The 21,330-nt window shown below is 35.0% G+C and overlaps 1 protein-coding gene across 1 annotated transcript in view; it reads right to left on the bottom strand.

The window, feature by feature from the left end:
- The window catches only part of GRID1 (glutamate ionotropic receptor delta type subunit 1), a gene marked incomplete at its 3' end in the record, with an annotated part of 735,049 nt that overhangs the window by 102,240 nt on the left and 611,479 nt on the right, over positions 1-21,330 (bottom strand). The window contains exon 12 of the mRNA XM_081267356.1: positions 20,723-20,861. Coding sequence (XP_081123482.1) covers positions 20,723-20,861 — 139 coding nt within the window. The remainder of the gene's footprint in view (positions 1-20,722; positions 20,862-21,330) is intronic.

Here is a 21,330-nt window from a genome sequence, read left to right on the forward strand (position 1 = left end):
AGATTTATCAACTTTATTAAACTTATAAAACAACCAATTTTTAGCATTTCTAATTTTTAATGTTATTGCACACATTTTCTTTATTTCTTCAAAATCACATTTAGTTAAGCTTGTTCAATTTTTAAAGAGGGAAACTAAAAATCTTGAACTTAAGCACAAAGATTTTTTTATTCTAACATAGACTTTAAAGCTATACACTTACCTTCAAGCACTATTTTAACTATAAAGCTACATGATTTTGATCTGCTGTGTTTTCTTTATTTAGTTAGAAATATTTAAAAATTTTCTTTTGTATTTTTTCTTTGATGCATGGGTTATTTAGAATTGTTCCACTTAAATCTCACTTAAATTTTCTTAGATTTCTTAGATTATTTTTATTGTTCTCTAATTTAATTGTGATGAAAGAACACACTATAAGATATTACTCTCTTGAAATTTATCAAAATTTAACTCTGTGACTCAACAAATGGTCTTTCTTAGAGAATGTTTTGTGCATAGCTGAAAAAATGTGTATTTTGCAATTTTTGGGTGAATTGTTCCATAACTGTCAACTATGTCAAGCTAGTTGATGATATTGTTTAGATCTTCTATAGCCTTAATGGGTTTTTGTTTACTTGTTATGACAGTTTCTAAGAGAATGAGGTTAAAATTCGACTGCTTTAGAATTTTCTACTTCGAAAAAACTCCCATTATATTTGTCAGATTTTACCTCATAAAATTTGGTATAGCGGCAACTGCACCCAGGCTGCTGAGGAGCCGGAGGCCGGCGAAACTTACCAAACCAGAGGTACTGACCAGACTCGTCTAGCGAGCGACATCTGGGAGGCAATTACATTGCTGTCATAGAAGGTTTGGAAGGATTGGAAGAACTAAGAGAACTTCGTGTTGGAGAGTCAGAAGCTTCCCCTTGGAGAAAAGCTTATATTTGATCCAAGAACTCTTCGTTCTCTGGCAAAATCCCTCTCCATACTGAATATCAGCAACAATAATATTGATGACATAAGAGACTTAGAAATACTGGAGAATCTTAATCACCTCACAGCAGTGGACAACCAAATTATACATATAAAGGTGTCTGTGCTATGCAGAATCTGAAAACAAACCACAAGGAGAACGCTGAGAACCCTGAGAGCCAGGAGATGGATCACTAGGCAATGCTGAGCTGACGTGGATCTGGGGCGAACAGTCTGGGCCTCTCAGAACACACACTGAGCCCAGATCGGCTGAATTCAAGCTCCCGTTCGCCTGCTTCCCGCAGACAAACAGCTGTGACTCAGCACTAATCCATCCGGCTGAAACAACTGATCAGCCCTTCTCATCCTACGGAGGTAAATGCCTACCGAGCCTTCATAGGTAGTGGCCACAGGTTTGAAACGGGGCTTGGGAGAGACAGTAAGGACCCACCCGTTGCATTGGTCGCCCGGCAAAGGGAAACGAACTGTCGCCATTTGCAAGAGACACCACCATGGCAGAGAACTGACGTCATCAGAATGCGGCGGAGGAGATAACTTCATTGAAACCTGCGGCTACAGCATCAAATAAATTTATAGGAGTAAACAGTAACTCAGCAGTCAAACAGAACAAGAAGTAACATGAACAGCTTCAAAAAGCAAGGAAGAAAAGGAGTACAAACAATGCAGGACAGCCTAAATATTCAGGAGGACCTAGAGTCATCAGAAAAATGGTCATATAAAGAACTCAAGGAACACCTTAGACAGATGGAATGCAACCTTAAAGAGGATACAAGACAGCAAATTCAAGCAGCGAAAGAACACATTGAGAATGAATTCCATAAACAGATAAAAGAAGAAGTTAAGCATCTTTATCAGGAGATAGAGATTATAAAAAATAATCAAACAATAATTCTAGAAATGAAGGATACGATAAACCAAATTAAAAACTCAATTGAGAGTATCACTAACAGAGTGGAGCAAGGAGAAGCCAGAACGTCAGATAATGGAGACAAAATATATCATCTTGAAAAGAGTCTAGCCAACTCAGAAAGGCTGGAAAAAATCACGAGAAAAACATCCAAGAGTTATGGGATAACATAAAAAAAACAAACTTACAAGTCATCAGGATAGAAGAAGGTACAGAGATTCAAAGCAAGGGAATGAGTAACCTGCTGAATGAAATAATTACAGAACTTTCCAGAAATAAAAAAGGAAACAGATATACAAATTGAAGATGCATACAGGACACCGAGCACACAAAATCACAGTAGACCAACGACAAGACACATTGTTATGAAGATAGCCAATATACAGAACAAAGAGAAAATATTAAAAGCTACAAGAGAAAGGAGACAGATTACATTCAGGGGTAAACCAATAAGGTTAACAACGGATTTTTCATCACAAACACTGAAAGCAAGAAGGTCATGGAACAATGTATTTCAAACACTGAAAGACAATGGATGCCAACCAAGAATTCTGTATCCAGCAAAATTAAGCTTCAGGTATAACAACGAAATAAAAATCTTTTATGATAAACAAAAATTAAAAGAATTTGCAGCCAGAAAACCAGCATTGCAAAGCATTTTGAGCAAAACACTACACGAAGAAGAAATGAAAAACAATAACCAAAACCATCAGTGGGAAGTGCCTCAGTAAAGACAGAGGGCGAGGAGAAAGACAATCATGGAGAAACAAACTAAAATTTTTTTAAAAAAAGGATAAACAATCAAACATGGATGGAAGTTCAAACCATATATCAATAGTAACTCTGAATGTTAATGGCTTAAACTCTCCAATAAAGCGACATAGGCTGGTATCATGGATTAAAAAAACAAATCCAACAATATGCTGCCTCCAGGAGACACATCTGATTGGAAAAGACATACACAGGCTGAAGGTGAAAGGATGGGAAAAAATATACCACGCACACGGTCCTCGCAAGCCAGCAGGGGTGGCCATCCTCATATCGAATAAAATCGACTTCAAGACTAAGTTAATCAAAAGGGATAAAGAAGGTCATTATATACTGTTAAAAGGAACCATTCACCAACAAGACATAACAATTATCAATATTTACGCACCAAATACTGGTGCTGCGACATTCATAAAACAAATTCTCCTCAAGTTCAAGAATCAAATAGACCACAACACAATAATTATGGGTGACTTCAACACACCTCTCTCACCATTGGACAGATCCTCCAAACAAAAGTTGAATAGAGAAACTATAGAACTCAATATCACAATCAATAACCTAGACTTAACTGACATATATAGAATATATCAACCATCATCAAATGGATATACTTTTTTCTCAGCAGCACATGGATCCTTCTCAAAAATAGACCATATATTATGCCATAGGGCAATCCTCAGTAAATATAAAGGGGTGGAGATAATACCATGCATTTTATCTGATCATAATGGAATGAAACTGGAAATCAATGATAAAAGAAGGAAGGAAAAATCCTACATCACATGGAAAATGAACAATATGTTACTGAATGATCAATGGGTTACAGAAGACATAAAGGAGGAAATCAAAAAATTCTTAGAGATAAATGAAAATACAGACACAACATATCGGAATCTATGGGACACAATGAAAGCAGTTTTAAGAGGAAAATTCATTGCCTGGTGGTCATTCCTTAAAAAAAGAAAAAAACAACAAATAAATGAGCTCAACTTCATCTCAAAGCCCTAGAAAAGGAAGAGCAAAACAACAGCAAATGTAGCAGAAGGCAAGAAATAATTAAAATCAGAGCGGAAATCAATGAAATTGAAACAAAAGAAACTATTGAAAAAATTAACAAAACTAAAAGTTGGTTCTTCAAAAAAATAAGTAAGATCGACAGACCTTTAGCCATGCTAATGAAGAGAAGAAGAGAGAGAACTCAAATTACTAACATACGGGATGAAAAAGGCAATATCACAACAGATGCTACAGAAATACAGAAGACAATTAGAAATTATTTTGAAAACCTATATTCCAATAAAATAGAAGATAGTGAAGACATCGATAAATTTCTTAAATCATATGACTTGCCCAGACTGAATCAGGAGGATACACACAATCTGAACAGACCAATATCAATGGATGAAATTGAAGAAGCCATCAAAAGACTACCAACCAAGAAAAGCCCAGGACCGGATGGGTATACAGCGGAGTTTTACAAAACCTTTAAAGAAGAATTAATACCAATACTTTTCAAGTTATTTCAGGAAATAGAAAAAGAGGGAGCTCTTCCAAATTCATTCTATGACGCCAACATCACCCTGATTCCGAAACCAGACAAAGACACCTCAAAGAAAGAAAACTACAGACCAATATCTCTAATGAACCTAGATGCAAAAATCCTCAATAAAATTCTGGCGAATTGAATACAAAAACACATCAAAAAAATTGTGCACCAAGATCAAGTAGGATTCATCCCTGGGATGCAAGGATGGTTCAATATATGGAAATCAATAAATGTTATACACCACATCAATAGACTTAATGATAAGAACCATATGATCATCTCGATAGATGCAGAGAAAGCATTCGACAAAGTACAGCATCCCTTTATGTTCAAAACATTAGAAAAACTAGGGATAACAGGAACTTACCTTGACATTGTAAAAGCTATCTATGCTAAGCCTCAGGCTAGCATCATTCTGAATGGACAAAAGTTAAAGGCATTCCCTCTAAAATCTGGAACAAGACAGGGATGCCCTCTATCACCACTTCTATTCAATATAGTTCTCGAAACACTGGCCAGAGCAATTAGACAGACGAAAGAAATTAAAGGCATAAAAATAGGAAAAGAAGAACTTAAATTATCACTATTTGCAGATGACATGATTCTATACCTAGAAGACCCAAAAGGGTCGACAAAGAAACTACTAGAACTAATAAATGAATTCAGCAAAGTGGCTGGATATAAAATCAACATGCATAAATCAAAGGCATTTCTGTATATCAGCGACAAAACTTCTGAAACGGAAATGAGGAAAAATATTCCATTCACAATATCCTCAAAAAAAATAAAATACTTGGGAATCAACCTAACAAAAGAGGTGAAAGATTTATACAATTAAAACTACAGAACCCTGAAGAGAGAAGTAGAAGAAGATCTTAGAAGATGGAAAAATATACCCTGTTCATGGATAGGCAGAACTAACATCATCAAAATGGCGATATTACCAAAAGTTCTCTATAGGTTTAATGCAATGCCAATCAAAATCCCAACAGCATTTCTTGTAGAAATAGATAAAGCAATCATGAAATTCATATGGAAAAATAAAAGACCCAGAATAGCAAAAGCAATTCTAAGCAGGAAGTGTGAATCAGGCGGTATAGCGATACCATATTTCAAACTATATTACAGAGCAATAGTGACAAAAACAGCATGGTACTGGTAACAAAACAGGCGGGTGGACCAATGGTATAGAATAGAGGACACAGAGACTAATCCAAAAAGTTACAACTATCTTATATTTAATAAAGGGGCTAAAAGCATGCAATGGAGGAAGGATAGCATCTTCAACAAATGGTGTTGGGAAAACTGGAAATCCATATGCAACAAAATGAAACTGAATCCCTTTCTCTCGCCATGCACAAAAGTTAACTCAAAATGGATCAAGGAGCTTGATATCAAATCAGAAACTCTGCGTCTGATAGAAGAAAAAGTTGGCTCCAATCTACAGATTGTGGGGTCGGGCTCCAAATTCCTTAATAGGACACCCATAGCACAAGAGTTAATAACAAGAATCAACAAATGGGACTTACTCAATTTAAAAAGTTTTTTCTCAGCAAGAGAAACAATAAGAGAGGTAAATAGGGAACGTACATACTGGGAACAAATTTTTACTCCTCACACTTCAGATAGAGCCCTAATATCCAGAGTATACAAAGAACTCAAAAAATTAGACAATAAGATAACAAATAACCCAATCAACAAATGGGCCAAGGACCTGAACAGACACTTCTCAGAGGAGGATATACAATCAATCAACAAGTACATGAAAAAATGCTCACCATCTCTAGCAGTCAGAGAAATGCAAATCAAAACCCCCCTAAGATACCATCTCACTCCAGTAAGATTGGCAGCCACTATGAAGTCAAACAACAAGTGCTGGCGAGGATGTGGAGAAAAGGGTACACTTGTACATTGCTGGTGGGACTGCAAATTGGTGCGGCCAATTTGGAAAGTAGTTTGGAGATTCCTGGGAAAGCTGGGAATGGAACCACCATTTGACCCAGCTATTGCCCTTCTCAGACTATTCCCTGAAGACCTTAAAAGAGCATGTTACAGGGATACTGCCACATCGATGTTCATAGCAGCACAATTCACAATAGCTAGACTGTGGAACCAACCCAGATGCCCTTCAATAGATGAATGGATAAAAAAAATGTGGCATGCATACACAATGGAGTACTATGCAGCAATAAAAAATGACAAAATCATAGAATTTGCAGGGAAATGGATGGCACTAGAGCAGATTATGCTTAGTGAAGCTAGCCAATCCCTAAAAAACAAATACCAAATGTCTTCTTTGATATAATGAGAGCATCTATGAACAGAGCAGGGAGGAAGAGTAGGAAGAAAAGATTAACATTAAACAGAGACATGAGATGGGAGGGAAAGGGAGAGAAAAGGGAAATTGCATGGAAATGAAGGGAGACCCTCACTGCTATACAAAATTACATATAAGAGGTTGTGAGGGGAATGGGAAAATAAACAAGGAGAGAAATGAATTACAGTAGATGGGGTAGAGAGAGAAGATGGGAGGGGAGGGGAGGGGGGATAGTAGGGGATAGGAAAGGTAGCAGAATACAACAATTACTAATAGGGCATTATGTAAAATTGTGGATGTGTAACCGACGTGATTCTGCAATCTGCATTTGGGGTAAAATTGGGGGGTTCATAACCCACTTCAATCTAATGTATGAAATATGATATGTCAAGAGCTTTGTAATGTTGTGAACAACCAATAAAAAAAAGTTTGGTATATACAAATATATAGAATAAATCTTCATAGATATAGAATTGTTGTCTTTCTGGTAAAAATTATTCCTTTTATCATTATGCAATGCCCTTTGATTTCCCTTGTAATGCTGTATGTTATAAAGTCTACTTTATAAACCTTTCTTATGCTTCCAATTTGCATGATATATTTTTTACTTTGCTCTTAATCCATCTGTGCCTTTAAGCTTAAAAAGCTTCTATAGAGCATATTTTTCTAGTGTTATAATTGTTAATGATGGAAGGTCAAGTCCCATACCTGTTACTCCATCAAGGTGTTTAGAGAAACTCCCACAATATCTTTTCATGAGTACATTAATATGCACCACCTTCCTTTTCCAGTTTGTGGTGCCTCAAAGGCAGGAATTGATGTTCTGTTAAAATACATTTTGCAAGATATAGCCAATCATTTCAAGTTTTTTTAATAAATAGAAGCTCTGATTTCCAAGCTAAATATAAATTAAATCACTTGGAGATCTATTTACATACAAACTCTGACTTAGGAGATCTGAGATGAGCCCTGAGATTCCACTTCATACCTAAGTGATGCTGTTGTATGATTTATGGTACTTGCTAACTCACAGAGTCTTTCACGTCTTCTGTATAAGAGGTTACAAACCTGAATGCCCAATGGCATGTGACAGGTATGTGAGACTGTGAAGCCAGTAAAGAGAGAGTAGTGGAAACGGGAAATCTAATAAGCAAAAAGACCACCCAAAACATTCAAATTAGAACGTATAAAATACTGTGCTATCAAAACACAAGTCTAAATTCAGATCAGATCCAATTACTTATTATCACTGGTTAGGGTGCTTATTCATATGTTAATTTTAAAAAGCAGAATCTTCACATCCAAAATGACAATGGTTCATGCATGAACAACCTTTAAATTCAGTCTCCATGAAGAAATTGATCCATATATCCCTGGCCAGTTCATATTATTCCCCACTTAATCCACATAAATACCTTTTAAAACCTTGACGTAGGCATTATTAAAACCCATCATGCTAAGTGAAATAAGCCAGATTCAGAAAGTCAAAGGTCAAATGTTTCCTCTCATAAACGGAAGGTACCAATGAGGTTCTTCATAGAAATAGAAAAAGCACTCATGAAATTCATTTGGAAAAATAAGAGGGCCAGAATAGCCAAAGCAATCCTTAGTAAGAAAAATGAAGCAGGAGGCATCAAAAGACCAAACCTTAAATCATATTTCAGAGATATAGTAACAAAAATGGCATGGTATTGGCACCAAAACAAAGACCACTGCTACATAATAGAAGGCACAAAGACAAATCCACATAAATATAGTCATCTCATACTAGACAAAGGCACCATAAACATACATTGCAGAAAAGATAATGGTTCTGGGGAAACTAAAAATCCATATGTAGCAAAATTAAATTAAATCCATATCTCTCACTCTACACAAAACTCAAAGTGGATCAAGGACCTATGATTTAGACCAGAGACCCTGCGCCTACTAGAAGAAATAGCAGGCCCAAATATCCATCATGTCAGCTTAAGAACCAAATTCCTCAACAAGCCTCCAAAAGCATAAAAAGTAAAATCAAGAATCAATAAATGGAATGGTATCAAACTAAAAAGTTTCTTCACAGCCAAGCAAACAATCAAGAATGTGAATAGAGAGCCTACAGAATGGAAGAAAATCTTTGCCACCTGCACCTCAAATAAAGAGCATTAATCTCCAGGATATATAAAGAACTCAAAAAACTCAACACCATAAAAGCAAATAACCCAATCAATAAATTGGCTAAGGAACTGAATAGACACTTCACACAAGAAGAAATATGATTGGCCAACAAATGTACAACACCTTCTCTAGAAATTAGAAAACTGCAAATTAAGACTACACTGAGATTTCATCTCACTCCAATCAGAATGGCAATTATCAAGAATACAAGTAACAATAAATGATGGTGAGGATGTGAGGGAAAAGGTACACTCATACATTAGTGATAGGAATGCAAATTGGTGCAACCACTATGGAAAGCAGTATAAAGATTCCTCAGAAAATGTGGAATGAACTACCATTTGACCCAGTTATCCCATTCCTCAGTATATACCCAAAGGACTTAAAAATTAGCATATTATAGTGACACAGACACATCAATGTTTATAGCAGTTCAATTCCCAATAGCTAAGCTTTGGAACCAACCTAGGTGTCCTTCAATGGATGAATGAATAAAGAAAATGTGGTATATATACACAATGGAATATTACTCCACCACAAAGAAGAATGAAGTTATGCCTTTTGTTGGTAAATGGATGGAACTGGAGACTATCATGCCAAGTGAAATAAGCCAATCCCCCCAAACCAAAGGCCAAATGTTCTCTTTGATACGAAGATTCTAACACACAAAAAGCGTGCGGGATAGAAGTTCATTGGATTAGACAAAGGGGAATGAAGGGAAAGGAAGGGGGATGGGAATAGGAAAAACAGTAGAATAAATCAAACATAACTTTCCTATGTTAACATATGAATAGACACTCCACATCATATACAACCACAAGAACTGGGAATTATAATCCATGTATGTTAAATATGTCAAAATACATTCTACTGTCATGTATAACTAAAAAGAACAAATAAAAATTTTTAAGAAACAAAAAAAGTAGAAGCTAGACCAAAATAAGGGGAAAAGAGGGGAGAATCCTATAGAAATATAAGGAACATCAGTGGAATATAGGAAGAGGAGACAGGGAAAGAGAAGGGACAAGAGAGGAAGGAATGGTGGGATGAAATTGACCAAATTATGCTATTTACATATACGAATATGAGACAGTGAATATCACCTTATATCCATCTATAAAGCACCAATTAAAAGCAACATTAAATAAATAGTAGAGTATAGGAAGGGGAACATGGGGAGGCATGAGGTAGAAAGAGAGAAAGTGCTAGAGATAAATGTGAAGTAAATCATATGCCATGAATGTATGATTATATCAAAATGAACTGCTATTATATATAACTATAATGTACTAATACAAATATTAAAATAATTATAATGCAAAAATAAATAAATAATTTTAAAAAATATTAAAAGAAAACATATATTTCTTTAAAATATCTTTATTTATTATTATTACTATTTTTTTATGTGGTGCTGAGGATCTAACCCAGTGCCTCACTCTTGCAAGGCAAGTGCTTTACAGTGAGCTACAACTCCAGCCCCTATATATTTCTTTTTATCATAAGACTTTCACTTATCAATGTACACTTAAGTTTTCTCCATGTCTTTTCATGTCTTGATTGCTTCTTTCTTTCTAGTGCTGAATAATATTTCATCATCCGAATGTACCACGGTTTATTGATCCATTTATCTATTAAAGAACATCTTAGTTGTTTCCACATTTGGAGAATTATGATTAAAGTTATAGTAAAGATCCACATACATATTTTCCTATGGTTATGCTTTCAACTAACTTAGGGGAATACCAAGGAATGTGACCGCTATATCATTCAGTAACAGTTTTGTAAGAAACTGCCCAACTGTCTCCCACAGGTTCTAGATCACAAGCAATGAATAAGGATTACTGTTGCTTCACATCCTCACCAGCATTGGGTATTGTCAGTTCTTTGAACTGTGACCATTCTAGTAAGTGTTTTGTGGTATGCCATTGTTGTTTTACTTTGCAGTCCTCTAATGACATATAATGCTAATCATCTTTTCATATGCTTGCTTGCCATTTGAATGTATTCTTTGGTGAGGTATCTGTTTAGATATTTGGCTCATTTTAAATGAGTTGTTTTTCTTTTTGTTGACATTTTAAGAAGTTTTAGGTATATTTTGGGTAGGGGTCATTTATTTTATATGTAATTTCCAAAGACTCTCCAAGTCTGTGACTGGTCTTCTTATTTCCTTAAGAGTCTTTAACAAAAGTTTGAAATTTTCATGAAGTCCAACTTATCAATGTTTTCTTTTATATATTATGTTTGTGCCGTTGTGTTAAAGAAGTCATTACCAAACCCAAGGCCATCTAGATTTATAGCCTATCACAAGACATCTGCAAATAATGTTACAACATTTAAAATAAAAAAGTTTACAGCAAGTTCTGTGTGCATAAAGATTATATCTTTACATCGAGATGAATAGAAGGAAAACTACGTTGAATTCAGATTTTGGGCCCCCACCCACAAAGTCATGTGGATTTGTGGGCATGAGACAAAAGTGTGTTTACAGATTACTTATCTCCCTTTATCTGACTAAAAGGATTTACCTGTAGGAAGCATTTGATTATTTTAACTTACAAATCTGATGTTTACAAATTTAGTAAGCAAATGAACAAGTGCCTTACATTGACATTTACCTCGGTCTCCCTAAGTTGCCCATATAGAAACAATGTATAAGAAAGGTCAGGTGACTAACGTCATCCAGCTGGTTGGTCCCAGTCCCACAATGGAGCACCCAGTCACTACACTATCATCTTCAGTTCCACATCTCCTAGCCAAGCTGCCTCAGCCACAGGAACTCCAATTCCAGTTTCCTGAACTACCAAGGTCCTCATCAGCAACTGCAATAAGCAATCATATTTTATATTTCTATGGCTCTATTCCTATTCCAGGTTATTTTATGAGCCCTAATCCTGTGAGAGAGATCTTACTTTTTCCTCCTATGTATAGATAAGAAAAGAGATGTTAAATGATTTTTACAAGATCATGCAGCTAGTAAGAGGAAAAGAGGATTTGGATCCAATGAATTTTCAGGGTCTATGCTCATGACAGCTGCACTGTGTTGTCTGAGTCACAACGCCCCTGCTTTCCAACATCCTCTGAATGTGATCCCTCTGAATGGAGAATGCTACTCAAAAAAGGATTTTTAGCCACAACATTTTCTAAGTGCAAGCATTGATGAAATTAGGTGCCTAAATCGGGCAGGATGGTGCTCTCTTGTAATCCCAGTACCTCAGAAGGCTGAGGCAGGAAAATCACAAGTTCAAGACCATCCCGAGCAACTTAGTGAGACCCTGTATCAAAATTAAAAATAAAAGGGGCTGGAGATATAGCTCTATGGTAAGGTGCCACTGAGTTCAATCCTCTGTACAGAAAAAGAAAAAAGGAAGAAAGAAAGAAAAAAGTAAGTTGCCTGTGGTGTCCAGTGACTTGTCAATGCCAACTTTTTCAAATGACTGCTGTCATCATGGTAACAGGTGAATATCTATTAGTAATTGTCATAAAGATGAAAGTAAATTTCAAAGATTTTGAGTGAATCAAAAGTGAGATATGCCCTCCTCCATGAGTGAACCTATTCCAAACAAAAAGGTAAAAATTGCTTAAAGTAATTGTTAAGTACATCCTTGTCCTTTAGGAGATTTTATACTCTCTTGGATGCAAGGATTTTCTGTGCCTTCTAAGGAAGTTCAAAATACTAGGACAGTCATTATGAACCATAGATATGGATAGGTTGGAATATAATTATTATCAAATGGTCATATATTAGTGTGAAACTTTAAGGTTGAAGATTCCTTGGGTTAATAAGAAAGATGCTAACAAAGAAGAACAAATATCTATCCTGTCAGATATCTACTGAAATGACCAAACAATGTTTTAAGCTACAGGGAATCATGTATCATGAACAACAACAAAAAAAAAATGCTACCCATTATCAGACACTTTGAGAGATTTCTGAAGGGAAGAGCAGAAAATTATGAGAAACTCAAATTTATCTTACTTTGAAAATGTATCATCTCAAATGGATTTCCTTTTATATCCACAGAGAAAAAGAAGTTTAAAGTAGTAACAATGGAAAGCCCCTGGGTTCCTCTTGGCACTGCTGGGTAAGGTATGCAGTTCATTGCATTTGTCTTTGACAACTAGTACTTTGTCTGTTAACTGTAGAAAATAGTAATGGCATGGAGGAGGTTAGGAAAAACTACATTGTGACTTTTTTTTAACTACTGTAAAGGCTGGATCAATCAGAATGTTAGAGACAGAAAGTTTGTGATTGAAGCAAAAAGCTCAAAAGGAAAATTTTCCACCAGTTACAGTACTAGTTGTGGCAATGTATATCATAGTATTCACCTGTACTCACAAACTCAGGTTAAGATTGGAAAGGATGACTCTAACAGCAGCCAGGTTTACTGCTAGGAGATCCAAGGAGAACCTTGCTGCCTGACCAGGGAAAGAAATCTAAGGAAACCAAATAGCGAAGGAAACTACCCAACAAAGACAACATGGAGACATAAAGAAAAGTTTCACATAAAAGAGATAATATACAAATTTGGCAGAAGAATAAAGTGAAGAATAAAGTGTTGGAAAAACATATGCTAGAGAAAATGTAAGATTTTAGAAAATATTTTATTTTCTGAAAGGTACATCCACTATATCAAGGATCCTCTATAGCAAAATTAAAAATGAAGTCCATAAAACTGTGGCTGAGAAATAAAAGATGTACTAGAAGAGTGAGAGGGAGAAAGAACAAAGGGGAAATTTAAATACATAAGTAGAATTCATCTAGTCATTAACACTGCTGAGAGGCATATGAAGACTAGAGGAGATCTCATCAGAAACACAGAAGACAAACTGAGAAACTCCCCCAGAATGAAAAAAAAAGAACAAGAAGATGAATTGAAAGCCATCAGAGAGAGAGAGAGAGAGAGAGTTTAATAGATTTGGAGGAAGAGTTAATGTTCCTGGAAACAAGATAAGGGTAAATGGGATAGAAATAATATGAAAAAGACTCACTAGATGACAAAATTACTGAGCCAAAGCCCAAGTTTGTTTTTTGCATATAAAAATGACTCACAGAATTCTAAGCAGAATTAATGGCACACAGACTCTTTAATGAATATTGGTGGAACTTTTTAAATTACAAAAGAGAAAGCATATGACAGGGGAAGAAGAAATAGAGGAGGAAGAGAGGAAGAAACAAATGGAGAAGGAGAACCGGAGGAGAAAGGGAGAAGTCGATGAGGAGGAGGAAGAAGAGAAGAGGAAACAGAAAAGAAGTGAAAGAAAGAGATGGAGGATGAAAGGAGAAGAACAGGAAAGGGGAAGGGAGGAAGGAGAAAGGAGTGGAGAAGGAAACGGTGAGCACATGCTTCTCCATAGTATTACCCACAGAGAGATTCTACAGAATATTAAGAGGAAAAGTTGTGACACAAGAATATTATACCCAGCTAAGTTTTAATTCACATGTAAAAGCAACAGAAAAAGATTCTCAGATATGCTTAGAAATTATACTGCTTTTATAAGGTAGATTGCTCAAAAAGTGACTCTAGCTTATCAAAAATAATCAAAATGAATAAAATGCACTGAATGGCTAAATCACTGTGTGAAGAAGCATTCAACAAGTATTAAAATCATTCAAAGATATAATTCAGTCTAAATATTAACCATAAATATGGGTGGAATAAAATAAAAGAGTATAAATGCCAAATATATAACTTACAGATGCCTTAAATTATTTTTAAAGGATCTAAAAGAAAGAACCATGTAGTAAACTGAATCTAAAAATATATTATATCAACAAAAGTTATTAAATGAGTAGAAAACAGAGAAGACAAAAAAGTTACACTGGCATCATCGTAAATAAGGAAGGAGATGAACGTATGGTTTCACTGTTGATTCTGAAAGAGATGTAGAGGTGCATATATTTTTAAGATTAAAGAAAGCTATTGAAGGCTAAAAGAAAATATTTGACTCCAAGGGGGATGGTGAGAACCATTCAATAATAATGTTAACAGAATGCTAAACTCCATTAAAATACTTTGAAATGCACAAGTTAAATGATAAAATATCAAATATATTTATATTACAATAACTGCCAGTGGTTAAACATTCTCCTTAGTAAGACAAGATTAATAAAATTGGATCCAAAACCAAATGCTGATTTTAAGAAAAATAGCTAAAGCACAGTGATTCAAATATGCCAAATATTTTTTTAAGGAACACATAAAAATAACAATCAAAAGGAGTCATATCACTTTTCAATAAAGTAGGATTTGAGTTATATAACATTAATTTGAAAATGACAATTCCTTATTGATAAAGAATAGAATCTTACTGAAATTGTGAGTTACAATATACATAAGGCAAAATCTGATAGAAATAAAAGTTGGACTCGGATGCAAACAGACAAGTCAATTTCTGGCATGTTAACTAGGATAGAAGTTAAAATAGTACTAAGCAGGGGCTGTGGTTGTAGCTCAGTGGTAGAGCACTTGCCTAGCATGTGAGAGGCACTGGGTTCTATCCTCAGCACCACATAAAAATAAATAAATAAAGGTATTAGGTCCATATACTAAAAACTATATTAAAAATAGTACTAAGTAGAAGATTCAAAAGAAATGAAAATCATGGTGATGGATTAAAAAAACTAATGAAAGCAAAACTGAAAGATTCACTTAAAAATAAATAAGTTCACTCAAAAACCATTAGGTGTACCATGTGCAGAATTCTCTATGCTTTGTGAGGTAAGAAGTTATCATCCTTTAATGAAAAAAATGAGACATGAGGTGATTAATTGCTTCTCAATTGACAAGAAAACAACAACAACAAAAGTTTGAGCCCTGACAGGCTAACTTTTAACCTGTACAATTAACTGGCTAACTATAGGGTCATCTGACAGACAATAGGATCTACTGGGAGGAACTGGGAAGGAAAGCAAATACCCAAGCCTCAAGATGAAAAAGGAAAAAAATAAACATGTACATATACATATACAAATACAAAAGAAAAAAGAAAACATAATAAAATGGTGTTTCATCCAACAATTTTAAACAAGAACTAAAATGATGGAGATGAAACAGAAATAAAGAAGCACAGTTTTATGCAACATTTAAATGAAGTTTGTATCAATCCAGAAGAGACTATAACTATAATGCTCAAAGCAAACCTAAGAACAGAATTAAATACCATACCCCTGAACAGTCAGTGGGTCAAAGATGAAAAACAAAGAAATGTTTTTAAAAATATCTTGAGACACGTGAAAATGGAAACACAACAGAACAAAAATTATGGGATGCAGCAATAACAGCTCCAAGAGAGAAGTTAATGGTGAGATAAAAACTAGATCAAGAACAAAGAAAGACCTCTAGTAAAAACCTAAATCTGTAGCTAAAAAACTCCAAGAACTGGAAAAGGAAAAAGAACAAAATGAGTTCCAATTTATTGGAAAGAAGAAAATAGAGATCAGGACAGAAATAAATGAAAGAGGGACTAGGAAATCAATAGAAAAGATCAATGAGACTAAAAAATTGCTTTTTCAAAAAATAAAATTAACAATCCTTTAGCTATACTATGAAAAAAAGAAAAGTCAAATAGATAAAATAAATGAAAATGGAGATAATTGATACCACAGAAGTACAACAGTCATAAGAGATAACTGTGAACAATTATACACCAATAAAATGAATAACCTACAAGAAATGGGTGAATTCCTAGAAAAATGCAACCTACCAATGTGGTTACAATCAATTGATCTTCTACAGAGTTGCCAAAAACATACAATGGGGCAAATAGCTTTCATTAAAAGGCACGGAACAAACTGGGCATCCAGTTGCAAAAGAAAGAAAATAGAATCTCATCTTACACCATATGTAAAAATTAAATCAAAATGAATAAAAGACTTATCCCTAGACCTAAAACCATAAACCTTCCAAAGGAAAATATAAAGGGTAAGTAAGGATTTTGGTGTTGGTCTGGGCAATGACTTTTTTAGATATGATCCCAAAAGTATAGACAACAAAAGCAAAAATAGACCAAAAAAGAAAAAAATTCCATCAAACTAAAAATCTTCTACCCAGCAAACTGTCTACAGAGTGAATAAACAATCTATGTAAAGGGAGAAATATTTATAAATCATATATCTGATAATGCATTAATATCCATAATATATAACTAACAATTCAATAGCAAGAAAATGACCTAATTAAAATTGGGCAAAAGACCTGAATAGACATTTCTCAAAACATATACAAATACCAATAGTTACACAAAAAAATGTTCAATATTACTAGTTATCAGATAAATACAATCAAAACCTCAATGAGCTATCATCTTATACCTATTAGAATGGCTCTTATGAAGAAGCTAAAATACAAAAAATGACATCTAGGATATAGAAAAAGGAACACTTGTACACTATGTGTGAGAATGTAAATTGGTACAGCCATTATGCAAAATGTTACAGAGTTTCCTTATAAAGTATATAGAACTACTTATGTTTTAGTTATCTCATTTCTTAGCTTATATCCAAATGAAAATAAGTCAATATTTTGAAGATCAATATTTGAAGAGATATTTGCACTTCCGAAACATTATTCACAATGGCCAAGATATGGAACCAAACTAAGTTTCCATCCATGAATGAATGGAAAAAGAAAATGTGATATATATGTAATCACATTAACATATATATGTAGTTATCTATAATCATATGTATATGAAAGAAGTATATGTGTGTGTTTGTAAAATGTCATTTGTAGCAACGTAGATGAGCCTAGAGGACATTATGCTAAATTAAACAAACCAGGCATGGAAAAACATGCTATTTGATCTCACTTAAAAGTGGCATCTGAAAGTTGAAGTCATATAAATAGAGAGTAAAATGGTGATTGCCAGCAACTAGGGGCAGGAAGTGGAATAGGCACAGACTTTTCTTTAGGTAGGGTGAATAAGCTCTGAAGATCTAATGTACTGCATGGTGACTATAGCTAATAATACTGTATTTTTTACTTGAGATTTGCTAAGACAGTAAATCTTAAAGGTTCTGTAATGGTCAATTTGAATTGTCAACTTGATTGGATTAAGAGATATCTAAGATTAAGAGGCTTCTGGGTATGTCAATGAAGGTATATCCAGTAATGATGGGCATGTGGGATAGGGAACTGAAGTGGAGACCCTCCCTAAGTGTGGGCAGTATTGTCCAACGGGTTGGAAGTTTAGAAGGAATAAAATTTGGAAGAACAAGGAAGCAGCAGCCAATGCAAGCTTGATTCTTCTTGAAAGGCTACTGTAACTGAGGATATCAGACTCTTTGCTCCTCCATTCTTCCAAAGCAGACTCTGCCAGTGATTCTCCAGGGAGTTTCCAGAAACTTTTGGGCTTGGACTGGGGTTACACCATTGATCCCTCTTGTTCTGAGGCTTCAGTCTCTTGAACTTTAGAGCTACTGGTTCCTCCAGTTCTCCAGCCTGCAGATGGCCATTGTGGACTATCCAGCTTCTGATTGTGTAAGCCAATTTAATAAATCCCCTTTTTATATTCATACTTCCTCTTGATTCTGTTCCTTTAGAGAACACCGACTATAATACAGATTTGTACCACATTCATGCATACACACACACTAAAGGATAAGCATGTAGGCAATAATAATGTTTCTTAGCTTCTTTTTAGTAATTACTTCATAGTTTCTACATTGGGAATAGCCTTTTCAACAAATGGCATTGGAGTATTTGGGTATCCATAAACAAACAAACAACAACAACAACAACAACAAAAAAAACACCTTCAATCTAAACCTCAGTTTTTAAACAAAAATTAATTCAGAACTGATTGTACATGGACATGAAAAGTGTAACAAACATTTTTGGGTGGTAGGAAGAGGAGATCTTCAGAGTCTCAGGCCAAAGACTTGACACAAAAAGCATGATTTATGAAAGAGTAAATTTCTAAATAGAATCTCATTGAAATTGAAGCCTTTTCTTCCTGTGAAAAGCCCTGTTAAATTGGAAAGGCATGCTACAGAGTGGGAGAAAATACCTGGAAATCACAAATATGGCAAAGCGCTACTATCAAAAATGTATAAAGAAATTTTAAAATTCAACAGAAATCATCAAACCAATTAGAAAATAGGAAAACTACAAAAAATATTTCACTGAAGCAAATGAGCATATGAATAGGTATTGAACATCATCAGTCATTAGAGAAATGCAAATTAAAAACAAAATGAGCTTTCACTCCATACCTATCAAAATAGTAAAATGAAAAATAGTGACAACATCAAATGCTGGCAAAGATGCAGAGAAATAAGATAACGACTATATCATTGGCAGAAATGTAAAATGGTACATTCTGGAATGCAGCTTTGGAGTTTCTTATAAAACTTATCAATTATCATACAACCTAGCAATTGAGCTCTTGGGTATTCATTGCATGTAAGTGAAAACATGTTTGCACAAAAACCTGCACACAAACACTCATATCAGCTTTATTCATAATTGCCCCAAACTGCAAACAACCCAGATGTCTTTCAGCGGGTGAATGGTTTAACAAGCTGTGGGTACATGGGATACTACTCATCAATAAAAAGCAATGAACTGTGAATATACACAACAACTTGGATTAATCTCTAAGGAACTATGCTGAGTGAAACATTCACAGCTGAAAGGTATAATTCCATTTATATAAAGTTCGAAATGACAAGGTTTTAGAAATGTAGGAAGACCACTGGTTGCCAGGGGTAAGGGACCTGGTGGGAGAGAAAGAAATGGTAAGGAGGTGGGTGTGGTTATCAAAGCATTAAGCAAGTTTCCCTTAGAGTGATGGAACTCTTCAGTGTCTTTACTGTGATAGTGGACACACAAGTTTATACAGAACCAAATACAGGCACACCTGCATGCACACACACACACAGAGTAAAAGTAAAGCAAAATATGAATGAAATCAGTCAAATGTATAGTGTCAATATCTTAGTTATGATATGTAATGTATGCAATATGATGTATAATGTAATACATATAATACAGAATTTTGCAAAATGCTATATTGGGGAAAACTACATAAAAGATCTTAGGAGACCTCACTGGGTTACTTCTTATGACTCCTTGTGAATATATAATTATCTCAGTAAAAATGTCTATCAAATAAAGATATAGGATAATATCATATTGGTTATCAAATCATAATCTAGGAATTTGAACTCTTTTAAACAGGCAGTTGGGAGCCATAGAAGCCAGTGAGTATGGGTGACTTGATAAAGCTACCCATCCAAAGGACCAGTGTGATGACAGCAAGGACAACATTATATCACATATGATGGATTCAAGGAGATGCTACAAAAGGCAGGAACTCTGAAAACCACAACAGGGCTCAAGCGAGAGATATTATTGAAGCCAATATTGAACCCAGTAAAATGCAGAAAAGGTCATTTCCTATAGTCATTTGGCGACCACGTATCTAATGCACATTCACTTTCCAAGTTCTTTGTAATTAACACAATATTTGGGAATCTGATCATAAAATAAAATCATTCCCAAGTGTTATTTCAGTATATTAAATTCATTCTTTTATGCCATAGTTTTAACATTTTGTAAGAAAAACGGAGGGAAAATTTAGCCAATTTGAATAATAATTTTGTGAATGCAAGCAAAAATAAGTGTTCTAATTTAAGATGTTTGAATATTTGAAAAATATATTAGACTTGTGATTTTAATTAATTTTAACTAAATGTTGGTAAAATTTTTGATTAAATGAGTTTGCAATCAATGTTTAAATGTCTGAGGAAATTTAATTTGATAATTTTAATGTTTTGATTTATTAGTTTTGTAAGCAGTATTTAAATGTTCAGACGGATATTATTTCATGATTTTATACATTTATGTAAGTGTGCAGAAATAAAATACAAGAAAGAAGCTCTTCTCTTGCACTATATATTCTGATCATCCAATTGCCATTTTGGAATCTGAGTCTACCTCTGCCTCCAGGTTCTCTATGACACAAGGCTACCCTCAACAGAGTTATAAGCTTTTAAGGCATTTCAGAGCGGATGCTCCCAGATTGAGGAGGAACAGACTTACCTTATAGGATTGTCCATCCTGGACACTGTGAGAAAGGCAGCAAGATTGGCTGTGTAGGAGGAGCACACGATGAGGGTGAAGAGCCACCAGCTGCCCATCACTATGCGCATGGCCACGGAGTTCACGGAAGATTCCCCACCTGCAGGAGGCAGGCAGAGTGGATTGGCCAGTGCTTCCACGCTGACTCCCATATCCAGGGAGATGCTCCCCCCTGTGGCCAGGGACACAGACTGGTACTGATGATGCTCTGGGGATCAGGGGAGTGACTGCCAGCTGGGCATTTCCTTTTAGGAAAGGATCCTAGAGCCACCAATCTTAGAAAGGGACAGAGGACCACAAAAGACAGAAAAGTTAGGATTGGCCTCTAGTGATGGGAAGTTTGTCAAAACACCAAGGATAGAATTCTGAACATCAAAATCTTCCAGTTAGAAGATTCTGCCTCACAGTGGAAAGCACTTCCAGGGCTGAAACCTGTGAGGTCCCTTTGCAATTTCAAAGTCACATAGAGCAGACTCTAGGAATTCTGTAAATATAGAATTACTTCCAACCTGGAGGGTTCCCAGCTTTCTTTTAAACCAGAGAAATGAGATATACCATATCACTTTTAT

The sequence above is a fragment of the Spermophilus citellus genome (genome assembly GCF_964194105.1).
Source record: "Spermophilus citellus genome assembly, chromosome: 15".
Taxonomy (NCBI): Eukaryota; Metazoa; Chordata; class Mammalia; order Rodentia; family Sciuridae; genus Spermophilus; species Spermophilus citellus.